At 38.7% G+C, this 19,598-nt stretch overlaps 3 protein-coding genes across 5 annotated transcripts in view; 2 read left to right on the top strand and 1 right to left on the bottom strand.

Moving 5' to 3' along the window:
- LOC117576699 (TBC1 domain family member 4) overlaps positions 1–19,349 on the bottom strand; it is a 38,185-nt gene extending 18,836 nt beyond the window's left edge. Inside the window, exons 1-3 of one of the 3 annotated variants that reach the window (XM_052007424.1) lie at positions 19,010–19,349; positions 17,931–18,307; positions 3,031–3,543 (exon numbers count right to left, since the gene is read on the bottom strand). In XM_052007424.1, coding sequence (XP_051863384.1) covers positions 3,031–3,543; positions 17,931–18,050 — 633 coding nt within the window. In that variant the 5' untranslated portion in view covers positions 18,051–18,307; positions 19,010–19,349. The remainder of the gene's footprint in view (positions 1–3,030; positions 3,544–17,930; positions 18,308–19,009) is intronic. The other 2 variants (XM_034261696.2, XM_052007425.1) reach the window with 2 other exon arrangements.
- On the top strand, positions 3,610–5,903 carry LOC127566034 (uncharacterized). The gene is made up of 3 exons (XM_052007432.1): positions 3,610–5,191; positions 5,255–5,351; positions 5,403–5,903. Exons 1-3 carry the CDS (start codon positions 3,713–3,715, stop codon positions 5,801–5,803), a joined length of 1,977 nt encoding a protein of 658 aa, XP_051863392.1. The 5' UTR covers positions 3,610–3,712; the 3' UTR covers positions 5,804–5,903.
- On the top strand, positions 6,191–8,534 carry LOC127566033 (uncharacterized). The gene is made up of 3 exons (XM_052007431.1): positions 6,191–7,863; positions 7,922–8,018; positions 8,075–8,534. Exons 1-3 carry the CDS (start codon positions 6,256–6,258, stop codon positions 8,446–8,448), a joined length of 2,079 nt encoding a protein of 692 aa, XP_051863391.1. The 5' UTR covers positions 6,191–6,255; the 3' UTR covers positions 8,449–8,534.
- Positions 19,350–19,598: the final 249 nt, after the last annotated feature.

Below are 19,598 nucleotides of genomic sequence, written 5' to 3'. Positions count from 1 at the left end.
TTACTTATTTAACTTGAAGATATGTTTGATGATAAAATTTTATTTCATATACAAATTAGCTCTCTCATTACTCCCCAACTCGTTTCGTTCTAGTTTAGTTACTTAAATAAAAGATACTTATGATTTATGAGTTTCGTATGTGTTTGATTTCATTCACTTTTTAGTATAAATTAAAAATGTAAAATGAACTGTGGTATATTAATTTTTGTTAATTTTCATAAAAGCTTAAACTTCTACTATAAATCCTTCATTGCTTTAAATGTATATATTTTCACAAACTTTATATTCTTTAATGTTAAATGTGTCGTCAACAGTTTAATAAAGATTGCACTATTTATAGCCAACTTTCTCGACACAGCAAAGCTGACCCATAAATTTTACGACGCAGCCCATGCCACAGGCAACACCATTGCCGCATACAATTTGGAAACAAAGCAAGTCACACACACACACACACAGACACAGTTTCATTTTGTGAATGAGGCGTGTGGGCGTGGCCAACTGACGCTACCCAAAATGACTTCTGACATGCAATCAACAACAGCAGCAGCAACCACAATAACAATAACAACAACAATGGCAAAGGCAAAAACAGCTCAGAAATTACAATTTATTTTGCTATGCTATATTAATAAAACTGCAGCAAATGTTTATTAAAACACTGTTGTTGCAATCAAAGAACAATAATTAAATCTAAACTGCTGTTAAATTTTAGCTGGCAAAATTAATTAAAATCAACAAAAAGCTTTGTTTATTACCACGAGTATGAAATATTAGGTTGTTTGGTAATGACATACCGGTTTTTTATTGATTTTTGACGACGATTTTAACATAGTTAGCATTGTCCGATTTAAGTGCTATATGTATCGTTCTCTTCAATGATTTTCTGCCTTTTTGATGGTAACTTGTATATGCCTCTCCTAAAGAAGTTCTTGTCCCTACTGGCAAAAAACTCGGTCATTCGATTTTCATAATCCTCCCTTGAACTTAATTTTTGTCCATCGAAAAAATTCTGCATGGCCAAAAACAGATGGTAATCGCTTGGGGCAATGTCCGGACTATAAGGTGGATGCATTAACACTTCCCAACCAAGCTCCCGTAGCTTGTGACGCGTCACCAAAGATGTATGGGGCCTGGCGTTGTCATGATGGAACACAACGCCCTTACGATTCACCATGGCTGGCCGCTTCTGTTCAAGTGCAATCTTCAATCGTTCCAGTTGTTCACAGTAGAGGTCAGAATTGATGGTTTGGCCATAGGGCAACACTTCATAATGGATAATTCCTCTGATATCCCACCATACACTCAGCAACACCTGTTGCTGGCTTTGCCACCGTTTGAGACGACTCACCGTGCTTCGACCAGGATCTTTTACGCTTTATGTTGTCATATGTGATCCATTTTTCATCATTAGTGAATAACCGATCCAGAAATGAGTCCAGTTTATTACGGGGCAACAAAGATTCGCAGATTGATACACGGTCGAAAAGGTTTTTCGGGATAACTCATGAGGCACCCATACACGAGCTTTTTTGTTAAATTTTTCGACTTTAAATGCCTATGGACGGTTTCCGTGCTTAGTTGCAGCTCCTCTGCGATGGTTCTAATAGTCACATGACGATCTCGATCCACTATTTCCATGATTTTATCCGTATCAACGGTCACTGGTCGTCCGGAAGGCGTGGGAGTTTTGGTATTAAAATTACCACTTCTGAATAGCCTAAACCACTGTTCGGCGGTTTGAATCGAAAATTTGTTATCTCCTAAGACAGCAATAATCTGTTTGCGAGATTCCGCAGCAGTTTTTCCCTGTGCGAAATAAAATTTCAAAATTGCCCGTGTTTCTGCGTTTGGGAACTCCACTTCAATCGATTGTAATTTTTTAACGTGGAAGCTCATGTAAACAAACTATATGCCATTTTAAAGGTGATGACAATACCTTTCAAACGATATACAGCATTGCCAGATACGATTATATTTGACTTCACAAGCGAAGCGCGAAATTTGAATGTAAAAACCGGTATGTCATTACCAAACAACCTAATATGTTTAAGAATAAAAGTATTTCATGGAGCTAAACTGTTGTATCAGAAACTACAATTTATTCTGTGTTAAAATTGCAACATCGAAGTTGCACTAACTAAATCTTAACTGCTGTTAAATTATAAAATAATTATAGCAAAAACAATGTTTATGGCCACAAGCGTCTAATTGGATTTCAACACAATATTTCAAGAAATTATTTTATAACGCAAAGTTAATCTGTAGTATCAAGGTTCCAAAATGAATAAAAACAAAAATATAACAAATACACCCAAGCAATTAAAAATTGTTCTACTTTTTGCTCACTTTTGGGCGTGTCAGCAATAGGAAATTGTTTTCTATTTCGACAGTCTGTTTATACGAAATGAATGTTTTGCGTGTGGCAGCGTTTGAAGTTTTTCTCTTTTGCTTTTTTTTTTCTCTTGCCCCACACCGAAGGTCAGTTACTGAATTGTGGCAAACTGTGGCGCCGCTTTGCTTGTACTACTTTTAGTTAAGGGTTGATTATTTGGGTGTTGGCCCAGTTTTAGCTATTTTCTAGTGGTTTTAATTAGAAACACAATCGGAAGTTTTTTTATGGCATGCTGAGCGCCAATTGCTCGATGGAAAATTTGGAGTTGGGAACGCGCATAATTAGGTAAACAAAAGGGGGCGATCAGGTTGGCAGAATTTTATGTGTGTGTGTTTGTGTGTTACCCACAGCATAGTTGCCATGACCTTATCGTTGGAAAAAGGATTTAATGTGCATACATATGGCGGAAAGTTTCGCTTATTTATAGCAGGGGAAAACTTTATGGTTTTTTTCTGCTGCTTCTGCTGCTGAACAAATCGTTGAATGCATTTCACTCGACTTGGCTTTTATTAAAACAAAAAAGCATTGTTATAACTTTTGCAAAAACATTTAAAAGGTGGGACTCTGCCAAAGGGAAAAGTTTCAAAAGGGACAAAAGAGGCAGTTGAAAATGTAAAATTCAAGTTAAAGCTTACCTCTTCAATGGCTTCGCATTCGAATAGATAAATGTGCAGCAACGGATCCTTGGGATCCTTTAGCAAGTAGACCAAACCAGTGATGGGACCCTGGAATTCCATAAAGTTTTGCGGTTGCTCTGCATCTGCAGCTGCCTGCTGCTGTTGCTGCTGCTGCTGTTGCTGTTGCAACTGATAAGCGGCTGCGGCGCTGGACGAGAGCGAGCCATAGGATGTGGATGTTGTGAGCGTGTGTCGAGTTCCATTTGCGGTTAATGAGTTGCCAGCCGCAGTGCAGCCCGATGACGATGATGATGATGCTGACGACGACGATGACGATGATGAGGATGTTGCACAATTGGAGGAGTGGCCAGCATTTGATTTGAGCTGCATGAAACCATTGCCGACGCTCTTCGCTTGCGGCTTGTGAATGATGCGGCACATGCCAACGATATGCTTTAAGGGATGGCTAAACTGTACCTCAAAGTCCGAGTTATAGGAGTCCAGATTGCCATGTTCGATGCCAACGGATAGCTGCAAGTACAAGAGATTTCAATATATAGAAAATGACTATGACACTTTAGCTTCGACAGGTTTGTTATTAGAGTAGAAACCTTATTAGAAAACATACACACCATATACTTAATACACATAAACACAGACATTAAGAAAACACAAATAAGTTCATCAAATACACTACACAATGGACACAGATTCAAACCCCACTTTGCAGTTAACTGTAGTTGAATCCGATCCCGATGCCGATGCAAAGTCCATTGGGTCAGTAGCTAAGCCCTCGGAGGTTCTCGAGCAGTCATCCGATGCAGCTAATACAGCTGATGCTCCCACTGAGGATGTGCCAAATGATACCGATGAGGAGGCTGCAGCAAAAGCGGCTGCTCGGAAAGCTCGACTGAAACAAGCGCGTTCTATTCGCTTCACAATTGGCGACAGTCAGCCGGATATTCAGGACAAGATACCAGAAAATGAAAAGAAGACATCATTTTTTACACTAGACGAGCAAAGCGATGATGTGGTCACAACAGCCATTTCAACGCCCACTCGATATGTTGGTGAAGGTTCTTTCGAGTTGGAAGAACTAACGCTACCTGAATTGGAAATTGAAGAGGATGTCGATAAGCTTTTAGGCCTGGACACAGAGGAAGACGATGGAACGGAGGAAGAGCGCAGCTCAATAAAGGGTGGCGATTCCATAAATGCAAAGAAATATTTTCTCGAACATTTCGAGATACCCGGTTTGGAAGATATCTCTGACGATGAAATCGACTCTATAACTGAGCGTTTGAAATCACTGATCTCCATGGAGCGTTCTTCATCGCACGTCGGCGAAGATATTGGTAAATTTGTCGATCCCCTGACGGGGGAAAGCATCTCGTCAAGCTCATCGAGCAGCAGCAGCGAGCCTGTGGTCATGAGCAGCATATCAAGTTCGAGTGGCGATGCGTTTGAGTTGAAAAGTATGCAGGACTTTAAAATGGATGCAGCGAAGGCAGAAGTTGATGAGGATTTATATAGCAAATTCAAATCGAGTTTCGTTGCTTCAGTGGAACCAGTTGAGATTGCAGATTTTGGGCTAATTAAAGCGAAAATGCTGATTACTCAAATTGCAGCCGATTTTCTAAACGATCTGATCAAAAATGTGGTCATCACTGCCGAGCAGATCCGAGAGGATTTAAAGTTTAACAAAAGCATTAACAAATGGAAGCTGCACAACCACTTGTCAGATGTAGTTAGGAAATACAACATCGAAAAAGACATCAACGCTTATCTGAACTCAAGAATGTCCGAGTATCATAAGCGAGCGAAAAATTTACGCGTTTTCATGAAGCTCCCGCTTGAATTGCATGAAAAAGAACGCGAACGTTATCGTGAAGCTATAACTAAATTGGATTTCAATTTAATCCTTATGGCGGAGGCGAAGAAAAAGTCTTCATATCTTTTACCGAGTGTCATGATGGATCTGTCATATTTCGAAAGTATTTGCCGACATTCTGAACAAGTGCTCAACGACAGGATGCTCGATACATTAGGTCGGAATTCCGAATACCTTAGGAAAGTAACGGAACGCGAACTTCGACTGATGAGTCAAAAGCGCAATGAGATTAGCGATATTCGTCTCTCTCTATTGACAAGAACACACACATTAGGGCGTATTACTGATGTAAATATTTGAGTATATATGTATAACTATTCAATGTTAATTATTTGCTTATTTGCTTTGCAGAAAATTCATAAACTGGAACAAATCAATGAGGATATATCAATGGATGACTTTATTACGCTCCAAAATCAGGTGGCAGCATTGAATAAAAAAATCGAAGGTATGTTTTGAGATGTTTGGTTAAATTAATTTTCTAATTCCTTTGCTTCAGAGCGTAATCTGGATTTGAAAAAGGCTCGCGGCATCTATCATTCAGCTTTACATATGGCCCAACACAATCGTGAGAAAATTCAGTCATTGACCAACAAGCTTTTATCACGTAAAGCTCATTTGACTCGGGTGCAAGATCGGCAGAGAGTTTTACGCGAAAAACTCTATGTTGGCAAAATGGAACGTCAGCGTATACGAAAAATAAATTCCGATCTTACCTATCAAGGCGGCCTTCTAGCTTTGCCATCGCTCATGTACGACTACGATGAGACGATGGAGAGGATAGAAGTTCGGCAAGCTAAAGTGGATGAATTAAAAGAGATGCATACACGTATTAGCAATCGTATCGCTGAATTTGAGTTAATTGTTGGTAAAGCAAATTCCATTTCCACCGTAGTCTAACAAATCCCATTCTACTTGATTCCACAACAATGTCATGGATGTACTTTTGGCATAAGCTTGTGATACAACCACACGACACATTTCCATTGATATTAATAAAGAAATGTATACGAATTTAATTCACAGCTGGTTTTATTTCAGTAACTGAACTTATAGAGAACGCTTAACAGACTCTTGTCCTGTTAGCATTTTGTGTCCATGTTATTTAACAGAGCACTGTTAAAATGTGTCGTCAACAGAGCTCATTGCAGTATCGTTGGATTTTCCATTTTGTATTAAAAAAGTTTCAAACTCAATAACAATTTACATTTGATTTCAGTGTTAGTAACGATTTAACTTACACAATATGACAACATAATATAATACAAAACGGAAAAAAACATAAAAACATTATAAACAAAAAAAAAAAACATTTTTTAAAAAACATAAAAAAAAAAATAACATTTTTATTAATGGCCAGTGGGTCAGAAAGCATAACCATTGGATCTTTTCACGTGGTGGATCCTGATGAAACGATCGCTGACGGAAAGTCTCCAAAGAAAACTGTTTCCATCGAGTATGATGAACTGCATAATGAGGAAGATAACATATCAGACGATGTTCATAGCGAAGAACCTCAACCAGAGAGTATACCTCAAAACCCCATACTTTCAGCGATAATGGGAGAAGACCAAGCACCTGAAGGCGAAATATCAGAGGAGGTAAATGATGAGAAGCTTAAAGTAAAAAGACCGGAAGAAAGCCGTGAAGCAAGGAGAGAACGGTTGAAGAATGCGCGAAATATACGCTTTGTAGTTGACGAGCCGACTGTTCCGATTGGTAGCCCAGTGGGTTGTGAGAGTCAGGATGAACCAACCGCTATTTCTACTCCCACACGAGCGTCGATTGCAAATGACTTTGAAATGAGAACTGATCAAGGCGAAGAGGTAGACGACGAACCAGCGGAGACCGAAAGTGTTGCAGATGAAATGGAGGAAGGGACAATCGATGAACTTTTAAATATGGATGACGACGAAGAGGAGGATATTGAAGATCGTATAATAAAACCATCTCGGCAAGTCGATTCTGTGCAGGCAAAGAAGATTTTCTTAGATGACTTCGAGATCCCCTCAGTCTCAGATATATCCGAGGACTTCGATGACCTTCGGTCCCCTACTATGAAATCAAAAGAATCGACAGTATCGATGCAGCCCGTTGCCAAGGAGGACAAAGGTAGATTTGTAGATCCACTCACTGGGTTAAGCGTGACAAGTAGCTCATCATCATCGACAACGGAAGTTTCTGAACCTTCCGAAGAGGACTTTGCTCAGTTGGCCCCCATAGATGAGAAGGATCGTCTAGATAAATTTGATGAATTGGCCGCGATCAAAACAACTGTAGTTATTGCTCCCGACAATGAAGATGTCTTTGGAAAATTTACCAGAGAGTTTCTAACTCCCACGATAGCATTCGATGCACACGAATATGAGGAAAAAATGAGACAACACCAACAAACATTGAGAATAACATTGGATTTCATGGACGACCTCATCTACATGGTGGTCAAGGAGGTAGAAGACGAGAAACGGGAAAGTAGATTTAAACATCAATTGGATAAGCGCAAATTAATTCTTAAGTTAATCGAGGCCCGAGACTCGTACCTCTATGAACGTGATGTCAACACGTTTCTCAATGCGCGAATGTGCGATTATTACAAACGTGGTCGAAATACTCGACCATTTGCGACACTGCCAAAATCCACGGAGGCTAGAGAATATACCCGGTATAAACAAGCTCTCTTTACCTATGATTATCACATCAATGCGATGGCCAAGACAAAGACAAAAAGCTCCTATCTCTTAGGCAGCGTCATGATGGATCTCTCGTATATTGATAATATTGGCAGACAGTCTGAGGAACATCTGGAGCTGGTGATGCTTAGCATTCTTGGCAAGAGGTCGGATTATCTCTACCGAGTAACGGAACGCGAACTCAAATTGATGAGAGAGAAGCGCAATGAACTCAGCGATACGCGACGCTTTCTCATTACTAGGAAACACACGCTGGGAAGAATTAAGGAAGTAAGTCGATATCCCATTTATTGAATTACTGCTTCTGTTATTTCTGTTTCTTATGCAGAAACTAGCGAAACTGGAAAAGATCAATGATGAACTTGTGATGGACGATTTTATCAGCATTCAGAATCAAGTGACAGCCATAAACAAAAAGATTGAAGGTAAGGGCAAGTTTAAAATTAACATAACCTACTTCATTCTGTATTCCCCCCCATAGAACGTAATGTTGAATTAAAAAGGCTGCGGTTTACCTATCACAGCGAATTGCATATAGCTCAGCATAATCGGGAGAGATCCATCGCCATGGCCACCAAACTGAAAGAGCACAGTCGCAAATTGAGCAAAAAACTCGAGATTCAACGAAGTCTGCGGGAACGTCTCTACAATGCCAAGATGGAGCGTTCACGTCTGCGTAAAAAGCACGTTGATCTTACCTATCAGGGCGGTCTTCTGGCGATGCCTGCGCTAATGCATGACTACGATGAGACTGTGGAGAAGGTGAGAACTAAGCAGGCTTTAGTTCAAGAAATGAAGGAAACTATTGCACGACTGACGCAACGCATCGCCGATTATAACACACATTGTCTCTGATATGTTTGTTTAAAGCTCAAATTTTAGTACGTGTATCTGTAAATAGTAAATCGGTATCTTTTATTTGTCTGCTTTCTGCATTCAGTCCTAACTCGGCTCGTTTAATCCTTTGCATTTACAGTAGGCTACGCAGCATAATACCCGGAGCATATTCCTCCCGTCCTCTCTCCATCCCAACCCTTTCCGATGTCGTTTCGTTTCCACTAGGCGAAGCAGATTAACAGTATTAAATTCTTTTAATCAGTTTACTTGCATGCACAAGTACAAAAGCGGTTCGCTTAGAGACAGAGAGACTGAGAGAAATGGCAGGACGACGGTCGGACAGAAAGGAAAGACAGAACGAGCACAAGCAGAGACTGACAGCAGCCTGACAACATTGCAAACATGGCGGCTGCTCCATTTCCGGCGTCCTCATCACAGTCATCCACATCCACATCGTCATCGTCAACGGCTGCGTCAACATGTGCCGCCATTCTCAATGCTCGTTGCTTTTTTGTTCTTGGCCCCTTTTAATACCCTGCAGTCATAAACTACACAAAATGGGGTATTAAAGATGATAAGGACTTCAAACTGTGCTTTTAACCTTACTAACTAAAATTCGAAAAGTGTATTATGAAAAGATAATATCTTTAATTTTCCAAAACATGATTTGTGTTCAATATTTTCAAAATTGAATAGGAGCAACAACATCCCCGGTTAAGTCTTTTAACCTATCTAGTACATGTAACATGTTTTATGCACACTTTTTATTATATGTCGGGGTAGCTAGGGAGTGTCAATGTGGCAGGAAGGAGGAGAAAGAGGACGAAGAGGAGCAGAGGAGCTTGTTGAATGGGTGTGCCGATGTTGTGGCTGGCGTCGACTGTAGTTGACAGAAAGCAGGTCGCCCCATTTGAGGCGTCGGTTAGGTTTTTTGTGCGCTATCAAAAGGTTTTGTTTTTGCTCTAAAATAAAAGGGAAGCAAATGAAATTTATGTTCAGTTAGTTAAGCAGACGCTACTTTAGTTCAGGGTGTGTTCCAGGAAAACGTAAATATAATCAACCCAACGAGTCAAGTTAACGGAAATGAAAACTTGCGGCAAACCATTTCAACTCCTGACGTTAAAATAAATATATTTAAGAGTGAGCTATGGGTTTGCTTTCATCCTACCGATAATTACTTGCCTTGAATCAATACAATAAGCAGAGTTCCCATTGCTCTTTTCCTTCCAATAATTTTTTGCAAGTTTAATTGGCACACTTCTCTTGCACTTTACGATGTAGCAAAGCGTTCATTACGTGCACAAATAATCATTGTAATGCTCGCACATATCAGGCCACAATATAAACTTTCATTTTACTAATTGAGGCACACAACGTAAACAACGCTGAAAATATCCTGTAAGGAGGCAGCTTGAGCAACTTGAGACGGCTTCCGGTTCAAAGGATGTCGGAGGATATGCGCAGGCGACGCAGCTTAAAATTAAAACTTTTTCGACAAATTGAATTAAAATAAGTGTTAAAACATGAAAGTGCTCGACTGGAAGTTGCCCTATGGCAATAAATCTCATGAAATATTCAGAACAAAGACGAAAGATAATTCTTGTATAAGTTTGTTAAGTTAAGTTATTGAACAATGTAGGGTATAAACATAAGAGTGTTGCCATTCAGATGCCATTTCCAACGGAGGCGACAGCTCGTGAACACTACTTAAATGCACTACGAAGTGGAAAAGTGATGTTGCGTAAGGGAAAAAAACTTTGTAATTAATAACATTTTAGTAAGAGCAGAAAATGTAGAAGAAAAAAGCAAGAGTTGAGCAAGCCAACGACAGGATGAAAGAGCGCCTAATGAGGCTACCTGGCGGGCGGTAATCATTAGGGATGCCACCTTGGCTCGGCTTCGCTTGGCTTAAGCACAGCTCACCTTTGGCATTTGAAATTAATTTTCAAATGGCAATGTTCCAACGAGATTTTAGCACACTGTCTGATGATATTTCTATTGCCGCTGGCCAGGATAGCAACCTTCCTCTCTCCCCTCTTCGTTGCGCATGCCAATTTTCAATTAATTTGCGATTTCCACTCGACGAAGAATTGTGAGAATCGCAGAGAGAGGCGGACGGCCCGAAATGAAATGAGGTAAATTGTGCGCCGAGTGCGAGAGATTGATTTAACTGTTGTTTCGCGTTTGACATTGACACACAGCAAATCCAATTATGCCCCCAGACCAATTGACAATTGCCAATTACCAGTTGCCAATTTGTTAAACTTCTGTTTTGTAATGCAATCAGTGAGTGAACAAAGCGATTTGGGATTTCAAACGCGTTCGTACGGAATGAAGAACATCTGATTAGCATGTTTAAGAATGCGAAAAATGTTTAGAATACTAAACTCAAAATATAGTATAGAGAGTGGAAGCATTTTTCATTAAGCTTAGCGAGGTTGAAGCAAATTGAAAGTGAATTATATAACACAAGTAATTGAAAAGAGTAATTAAATAAATAATCCTCATACTGTATAGCGTGATTTTGTATGTTAGTCAGTTTCTACAGATTCTATAGTTATCGAATATAAATAAAATACTTAAATTAAATAACTTTCACGAATTCATTTTGCAATATTCAGATTTTGTAATGAATGAATTATGAATTGTAGTCTGAAGCCTGCCAGCAAAGATTAATACCAAGTCCGGCAGAAGATGATAATTACAGTTGTATCCGATTTTGACATTATATCATACATCTCACATAATATTTATGGCAGCTGCAATGGCAGTAGACATTTCTGACCCTTTTGGCCCCATTTTCCAAGCAGCAGCAGTTAATGCAAATTATATGGCTACACTGCTGACAACAGAGCAACAACAATAGCAACAGCATTGTAATGAGCAATTGTAGACAATTTATTAGGCAACAACAACAGCAACAACAACAACAACAACAAATCAAATTGCATGCATAACAAGAACGGCAAACGTCAGCTGGCAGCACATGAAAACGTAATGAAGAAACAGTTAAAATGTATAAATCACTGAGCAATAACACGCGATGATGACGACGCGTCGTGATTCTAATTCGAGATGTGCGCGTGACACGCACGGCGTGAAACCTTCGCTTTAAATTGCAAAGCTTAAATTAGCATTGATTGTTTTCTCTACAACTTTTGGTATTTTAATCATATAACAGGTAAGTAATTGCAGAAAATGTATAAAGTACAAAACGGTAAATGTTAAGAATTTCAACTTTTATTTACACTTTTAGTATTTTTATTAATATGTAGTATTTTTTTTATTTATTTGTATATTTTCATATTTAAACATCTTTTAAATGTTAAGCATAGTATTTTAATAATTAGTATATTCCTTTATATATTTGGTATGTTTATATATATTGCGTATTAGTAATTGTTATTTGTATATTTTTATATTCTTTGATTTAAGAAGAACAAAAACTACAAATTTACAATCAAATTGTAAATTAACCAAACAATTTTGGCCGAAAAGTATTTTAATTTAGTTTATATATTTAGTATTTTTATGTTTTATAGTTTTCCTTGTATATTTAGTATTTTCACATCTCTTGTTTCAAAGCAAGCAAAAAACTCGAACAATAGACAGCAATTTGCTTAGGGGATTGTTTTCACATGGCGCTAACTGCACTTCAATGTGTGTGTGAGTGAGTGGCAACAATAATAGCTGAGAAAATAGAACGTAAAGCAAACAAAACAGACATAAACCGAGTTTCCTTTAACTTGACGTCAACTAGAGTTGAAGAAAAAGGGAAAATACGCCTAAAGGGAATGAAAAGAATGGGAAAACAAGTTAATGGAGGCAGAACGGTGCGACAACGGAAAAAAAGGGGCCAAGATGTCAATGGTTGGTGCGAAAATATAATTATTACACATACGCAATGTAAGCCAGCTAGGGAACATAATCAAAACAATAAAATGAATAAGTAGGACAAGATACCCTGTAATTAGCAGTGTGATAGATGATAAACACACTACTCTCACTTCTCTCGCTTTAATACCCAAACTCCGCAGTTGACAACAGGACTCAACATGCGACCGCTTGTGGCACACACTACTGATGCCCAAGCATGTCAAGTGAGTGGAGACGACTGCGATGGTGGCATGTGGCAGTTGACAAGTGGCAAGCAAATCCAGAAATCAAGCGACCACAGTATGATGGTGTGTGCCTATATATGAGTGCGAATGCGTGTGTGTGTGTGTGCAACATCAAATGCAAAACGTCAGCCAAATGGAATCGAGTGGGAACCCAACCAAAACAGCGCGACGGGGACACACAGCGAAACGTAACTCATACGCCGCGTAAGCCCAAGCAGCGAGCACCGAGCGAGTCCTCCACTCGCTGCGATGGCGATGGCGAAGTGTGAAACCATTTACGACACTGCAACGAGGCGAGAAGTAGGAGCAAACAGAGGTGGAGAGCTGGAGGGGAGTGCAGGAGCAGCTCAAGTGACTCGACCCAGACCAGAAGCGGATTAGCGCTGGGACTTGAGTGACTTCCCAGCCAGCAAACCAGCACAAAAATCGAAATAAAAATGTAAAGCGAAAAAAAAGAACAGAACAGCACACACTCTCTGAGTGTGTGTGTGTGTGTGTGTGTTGTGCTGGCAAATGAAACAAGCGGCCTATTGATTTTTCTTCAGCTCGCTCAAATCAACTTTCCGCCGCGTCGCTGTGACGTCAATGAAAAGCATGCCACAAAGCCAAAGCTGCTGCCTCTGCTTGGGATGCGTGTGGCAAATGAAAGCGGAGGTAAATACCTGTCACTGCTTCCTCTTTCTCTTTCTCTTTCGCTCATCCTCTTATCATAAACAAAAAACTGAAGAAATTTGAGCATAATAAATGATCTGGCTCGTTAAAAATATATATTTTTTATGGCAGATTGTGAGATACTGCCAATAAATGTTCTTGTTGCTCTTGTTTACTGCCTGATTTGTATCAAATATTCTGACTTGAAATTGATTTTATAAAAGTAGAAGAAAATACCAATTAATTTCATTTTGATGTACCAACTAATATTCTTACGTCAACGAAAATATTAGTTTGGATAAGAAGACAAATAATGAAACAAATAATACATTTTAAATCTCTTTCAGTTTCATTTTGTTGTACGAAATAATTGTTTTTCGTATACTATTTTTTAATTTATTTTAAGTCCGAGACAACAAAACAGCTATATAAAAAAGAAGAAAATATTATAAAGGTAGAAAAGTTTGTAATTGTATAAAATTCCAATTATTTTTACATTGTTGAACAAAATAACATTTTTTTTTACACGAAAGTTTGAAATAAATTAAAACTGAGCCAAATGATTATATAAAACAGGAATTTCTTAAATTATGTCAGAAAGTATAGCATATATACAAGATTCTTTAATTTAAGTCGCTTCATAATTTAAAAACCAAATCAAGGTCGGAGCAACGCTGCACAATCAAGTTTACACGCATTTTATATTCAATAAATTTTATATTCAATATTTTTGCAACAACGAGTTATTTGTTTATAAATCAGAAACAATAAAATTGTTAATTAAAGATCGTTAGCAAACGCTTTATAGATGGCGTGTAATAAAGATCTTGACATGTGTGCATAGCTTCAAGTTATTGACCCATGCATTATATACAAACTGAATTGATGGAATGCCATCAATTTTGTTGCACTAATTGCTTACCAATATGCAAAGCAAATATTTATAAAAGTTCACACACGCTACACACACACACAGACAGACAGACACACACACACACACTCATACTAAGTCAATTCTTTTGGGGTAAAAGTTTGTTTGCTTGGTTATTGAAGCGTCACAAAAGTTGACATAAAACTTTGATGAGAAGGCGCATCAATTTGCCAAAGTGGGCGTGGCATGTATCGCACTTGAGCGTCTGACAGACAGGCAAAAGGCAGCTTGTTATAATTTTCATGCGCTATTTAACATAATAAAGCAATAAGCCGCCACAGCATTTGTCAGAGATATGAAGAGCTTGGGCAAACATTTGTGTCTCTGTTTCCATTTCTTTCGCTTTTCCTATTTGATATAATATCTCGTTCTCGTTCTTGCTCTATCTGTCTCTGTCTCTGTCTCACTTGCTCGTGCGTGTTTGTTTTGTGTCAATTTACAGTGGCAATGACGTTGAGCAGCGGGGTCAGCGGCGGGGTATGAAATAATAAACAAAAGTGCAGGCTTTAGTAAATATTTATACAAGAAAATATGCATCAAATTATGGTCTGGTCGTTGGGTCTGTAGTGTCTGGTTTACCATCGTGACAAGAGCAGAGAATAGGAAGGAGGGAAGTGGAGGGAAAGTAGTGAAAAGCAAAGAGAGAGTTTCAGTCTGAGTGTACGCTTTGTGTGTGTGCGTGTGTGCGTTTGTTGTGCATGCATAATTTGCCTGGGAATATGGGCGAAAATGCTGTGAAAAAATATGCAAAGAAATATCTGAGAAATGATCTACTTAGCAGCCAGCTGTGATGTAGAGCTCAAGCTTGCAAAGAGAGCAAAGATTGCTGTCGACATTTTTAGAAATAGAAAAATAACTTAAGTTGCCAACTGTAATGTTAAATATTTTAAATAAAAAGAATCATCTTGCCGCGTATAAAAGATTTCTTTAAAAATGGGGAATTTAAATTCTTAAGGAAACAGCCAAATTTTGATATTTTAAAGCATTGTAAAATCAGTGTTTATAATGGAAATAATTTTACTTCATTTCAACTACCAATTCAGTAGCATAAAGCTCGCTGCCATTTCAAGTGCAACACTGCGTATACTTAATCTACAATAGCTGAACAAATAAACATGTAATATCAACAGTATTATTATTATTACACCCACAACAGCTGCTACTTGTTGCAGGACTGTTAATGCTTAAGAAATTAACCAAGCACAAGCATCAGTCAACAGGAGTTAATCAAAATCTTTTGATGGCCTCAGGAGCAAACAAGAGCAACAACAATTTCGCATAATTCTCCATTTAAGAGAGACCGCAAAGCTGCGGCTGGATCAGGTGAAACCAACTGCTGCTGGCTGCATGCCACACGAGATTGTTGCGGCTGCCATTTTATAAAAATGTTGCCCCGCCCATTAGTTACCACACACACACAGTCTTCTTCGTTTTGCGGGGTGTTGGCTTCCATTCAATGAGCATCAACAACAATTGCCGGACAAGAAGTTGCCACAAGCACGTAAAAAGGATTCATTTTAATGCCCCGAGTTGCCACCTGAGTCTGTTGAGAACATGAAACCGAAATGGACATGACTCGCAAATAGGACGGGGGCTTTTGGGACAAATCCACGAAGATGCTTTCTCGCTCCTCTGCCAAACACTTTCACTCAGGTTGAACCCGCACCCGAAAGCACAAAACTTGTTGGCAGGCAGCTGTGGGGAATTTAATTATGCGCTTGCCTGGACCCTGGACCCTGGACCCGAACAACTTCCAAAGTCCCCGCCAAAGAAAACCCCAGAGCATCGTTAGCTGACACACCCAAACACACACACACACCAAGACAACGCACACACACACACACACATACTCAAACGTACACACACATGCGACTCGACTGATGGGCGACTAATTGCAAGCTTTGCTAAAATTAATTTCAAGCTTCAAATAATATTAGCCATGGGACCCCAGACTGCGAGTGCGAGCGAGAAAGCGAGTGTGGGAGCGTTACAAAGGCTGGCGAACAAGTTGTCCCCTCTGCACGTGCTCAACGCGTCGTATGCGTAATGCGTCAGCCAGGTGATATCTCTGTATAGCCGTAATGTATATGAATGAATGTTATATAGGCTCACAACGAGAGCGGATCAACACGTACTGAATGTGAAATTAATATTGGCATAATCATTAACATAAACACTAACAATACAGACAGGAATATTATGATGCTGCCTGGAATAAATCACTATTAAACGTTGTTCAAAAATGTGATTACAGAGTTCTTCAATTTGTTAGAGAATTTCAATATTTTATTATATACATATATATAATACATCTAATAGTAAAGAAAATATATAAATATATATTCCCATATAGCTCAGAATAGTTCCAAAATAATGTGAACTCTTTCAGAAAGTAGTTTTTAATGACTATAAATTTTTTTCAATTTTTTTTTTAAGTATTTATCAATAATTGAAAAATCCAGACATCAAATTAAACATGTTAAGAAATTGTCAATTAAACTTTTAACTCATGCCAGGAACTTTCATAATCTAAATTATATTTTTGAAGAATTTTGGATGCTAATCATTTCTAAAAGTTCGTAAAGTTCTGTTTGTAATTAAGATCCTAGTCACTTCATTCCATTTTTAGATGTTAATTAAATGAACAAAGTATTTGGCAACCCTGCAGAAAACTTAATAAATTCATTATCTTTAATAGAGAATCTTGCCAAACTTTTGGAACAACCCTCGCGCCTAATCCAACTATATATGCATAGGCACATTCATGTCGAGCTGTCTGTCTGTCGGCGCCTCTGCTAATATTGCGAGATAACGTTGTCCTGCCAATTAGCTAGAAGACCCCTAATACGACTGTGATTTTGGTTTAGTGGCTCACCTTTTGGAATTGTGGCACTAATTTTGGCTCCGTTCTGTGACGTCTCATGAACAATCGCTCCGCTCCGTTCATGGGTTGCCAACGGTAGCTAATCAGTGTAATTATCGTTTATGGAGCGCAAAATTATTAATAAAATTTCATACGCTTTGTGCTTGCTTTCGAGTTGTGCCTGTTGGGCTGTTTAATTGATTTATTGAGCCGTAATAATTGCAAATTGCTTTTAATTGTTTTTGACAAAAGATAAAAGCGTGTTACGAATATCACCAACTGCAATTGGATTAACATTAAAAAACGCTTCAAGCGTTTTCCCATCATCATCAACATAATCATCAACGTTGTCTGTCAGAAAGGACAAACACACGCTTTGTTGCCAGAATGAGATGGCATTAAATCTGATTATTCAATAATGCGAATCCATGAACAGAAGCTATCTTCAACCTAGACAGTGTGATAAAATGTACTGCATACTTTTCGGCTTGGAAAAAAAATATAATTGTGATCAACATTTTTACTTTTCTTAATAGAATATCTGCTTTCAATTTCTTTGTATAAAACAAAGGTCGAGTTATCACAAAACCTATTAGGAATCTATTCAATATTTATTCTTTTACTAGACATAAATAAAACATTGAGCTGTAGATAGTTAGTCATATTTTGTCTAATTATGATAAAAATAGGAAAAATGTTTCACGAATTTAAAATATAATTAATATTGTTTTTATTACTTTGCTTTTGTTCTGGTTCCTAGACATAAAAATATAACTGTGTTTCACATGTGTATTCCTGTTCGAGGTTTCGTGATAGGAAATAAATATTTCTGGAACAAAATTAATCATCATAGATCGAGAGCAGCTGCACTTTAGCTTTGTTGCCAGAAATAAATATTGTTCAGTACATTGAATAAGCTCATGATTTGACTCACCTTTGTATAGTTCTCTGTGGATCGTATATCATTGATGGTCCAGGGCAACATGGACGCCGAATAACGGGGATCGACGGATGCAGTTCCGCGATAGGTCAACGAGACGAGTCGAGTTTTCATCTTGTGCTTGCTTGTTGATTGATAGTTTTCCTCACTTTAAGATTAACGTAACGTTTTTGTTACTTGCTTTTTGTTTTTCAATGTTACGAGTTGAAAAATTAAATGCAATTCGTGTTAAATTGAGCATGCAAATTACATTTTATCATTTTTCTTTTTTGTTGTGTTGTAACGTTTTCTGTTTTTGATTTTGCTTGTTTATTTTGCAATTCACTTTCCGCTTGGTTGTTGTTCTAATTGCTTTTTAATTGTTTTGGCTGCTGCATGGGGAAATTGTTGGAAAGCGAAAAATACAACAAAAAAATACTAAAATCAATATTTAAAAAATTAACATGCGACAAATGCGTCGCGCTCCACTTTAGAGGAGGGGAAACGAAGGAGCAACTTCTGCATGAGTCACACTGGGGCGAAAGAGAGAGAGCTAGAGAGAGAGAGAGAGAGACTGCGAGACTAACGGCATTTTAGTAGCAAGGACAATGACCACCTGACGGCGCCACTTAGGGCTAGATATTTATAATGGCGGATTGTTTTAGTATTTTGGGGAACTGGAACTCATCAGCAGGCGCGTTTACTATCAATATTGATTTTCTCTTTCCCCGCCTTCCGCCCTCTTTGTTCATAGTGAAGTCTTCACTTTACTTTATTGCCGCTTCACATTCGCAAAAGTCAAAGTCGCTTCTTCTTTCCTTGGGGGTTTTTTTTCGCACGCGACTGCCAGAAATAGGAATGTGTGTGGACAAGGAAGACAAGAGGACGGGGAGGACGAGAGACACCACCACAAGCAAAGCAAGCAGGGGGCAACGACAGTGGAGGGAAAGGGAAGACGACACGAGTCACCCCTAAAAACGTCGCTCGATGGCAATGTTGGAATTTACTTTTGCATAAACATTTACAAATTCAACTTTTCTATGGTTTCGCAATGTTTTTCTCGCATTTGCTTTTTTGTTCGGTTTTAAGTTTACTTTTTGCTTTTCTTCACGCACACAATTGCTCACACACACAGACGCGTAGACTTGCAACAAAATAATATGAGGCAAACGAACCGAATTTTGTGGCATGAACAAAACACACGCAGACCGGAGAGACGCCAAAACGCTGCGAAATTACGTAGAGTACTGAATCGGTATCGCTACAACAAATGGCTCCAATGCTCCCATCAAGCCGACAAAGCTGAGGCATTCCATTCTCTATTTTGCCGAACGTCCTTCGTCGTCCTGCGTATTTGGAGCGCATGCGTTTGGTGCTGGCAAATAAGCAAACGCGGGCACTTTTTATGCTAATCAATTGCGCGTTCGACGTTTTATGTACATTTTTTCTTTTTTTTTTGCAAGTTACACAGCTGCATGTAAAATTAGATTTATTTTTAATTTACAATCAACTTATCGCCCGCCAAACAAAAGCAAAATAATAACCATAAGTAAACAATTGGACACCATTCGCTTGAATCACGCACACAGCGTATGGTGTAGTCGACCGACCGCCACAATTTATCGTTTGCAGCTGAACAGCTGACTGGGCTGTGGTTGGCATTCACATCGCAATCTATAAAAC

This window comes from Drosophila albomicans, chromosome 2R (assembly GCF_009650485.2).
Source record: "Drosophila albomicans strain 15112-1751.03 chromosome 2R, ASM965048v2, whole genome shotgun sequence".
In the NCBI taxonomy this organism is placed as follows: Eukaryota; Metazoa; Arthropoda; class Insecta; order Diptera; family Drosophilidae; genus Drosophila; species Drosophila albomicans.
The sequence above is the reverse complement of the archived record's forward strand: the minus strand, read 5'-3'. Positions and strand labels throughout refer to the sequence as shown.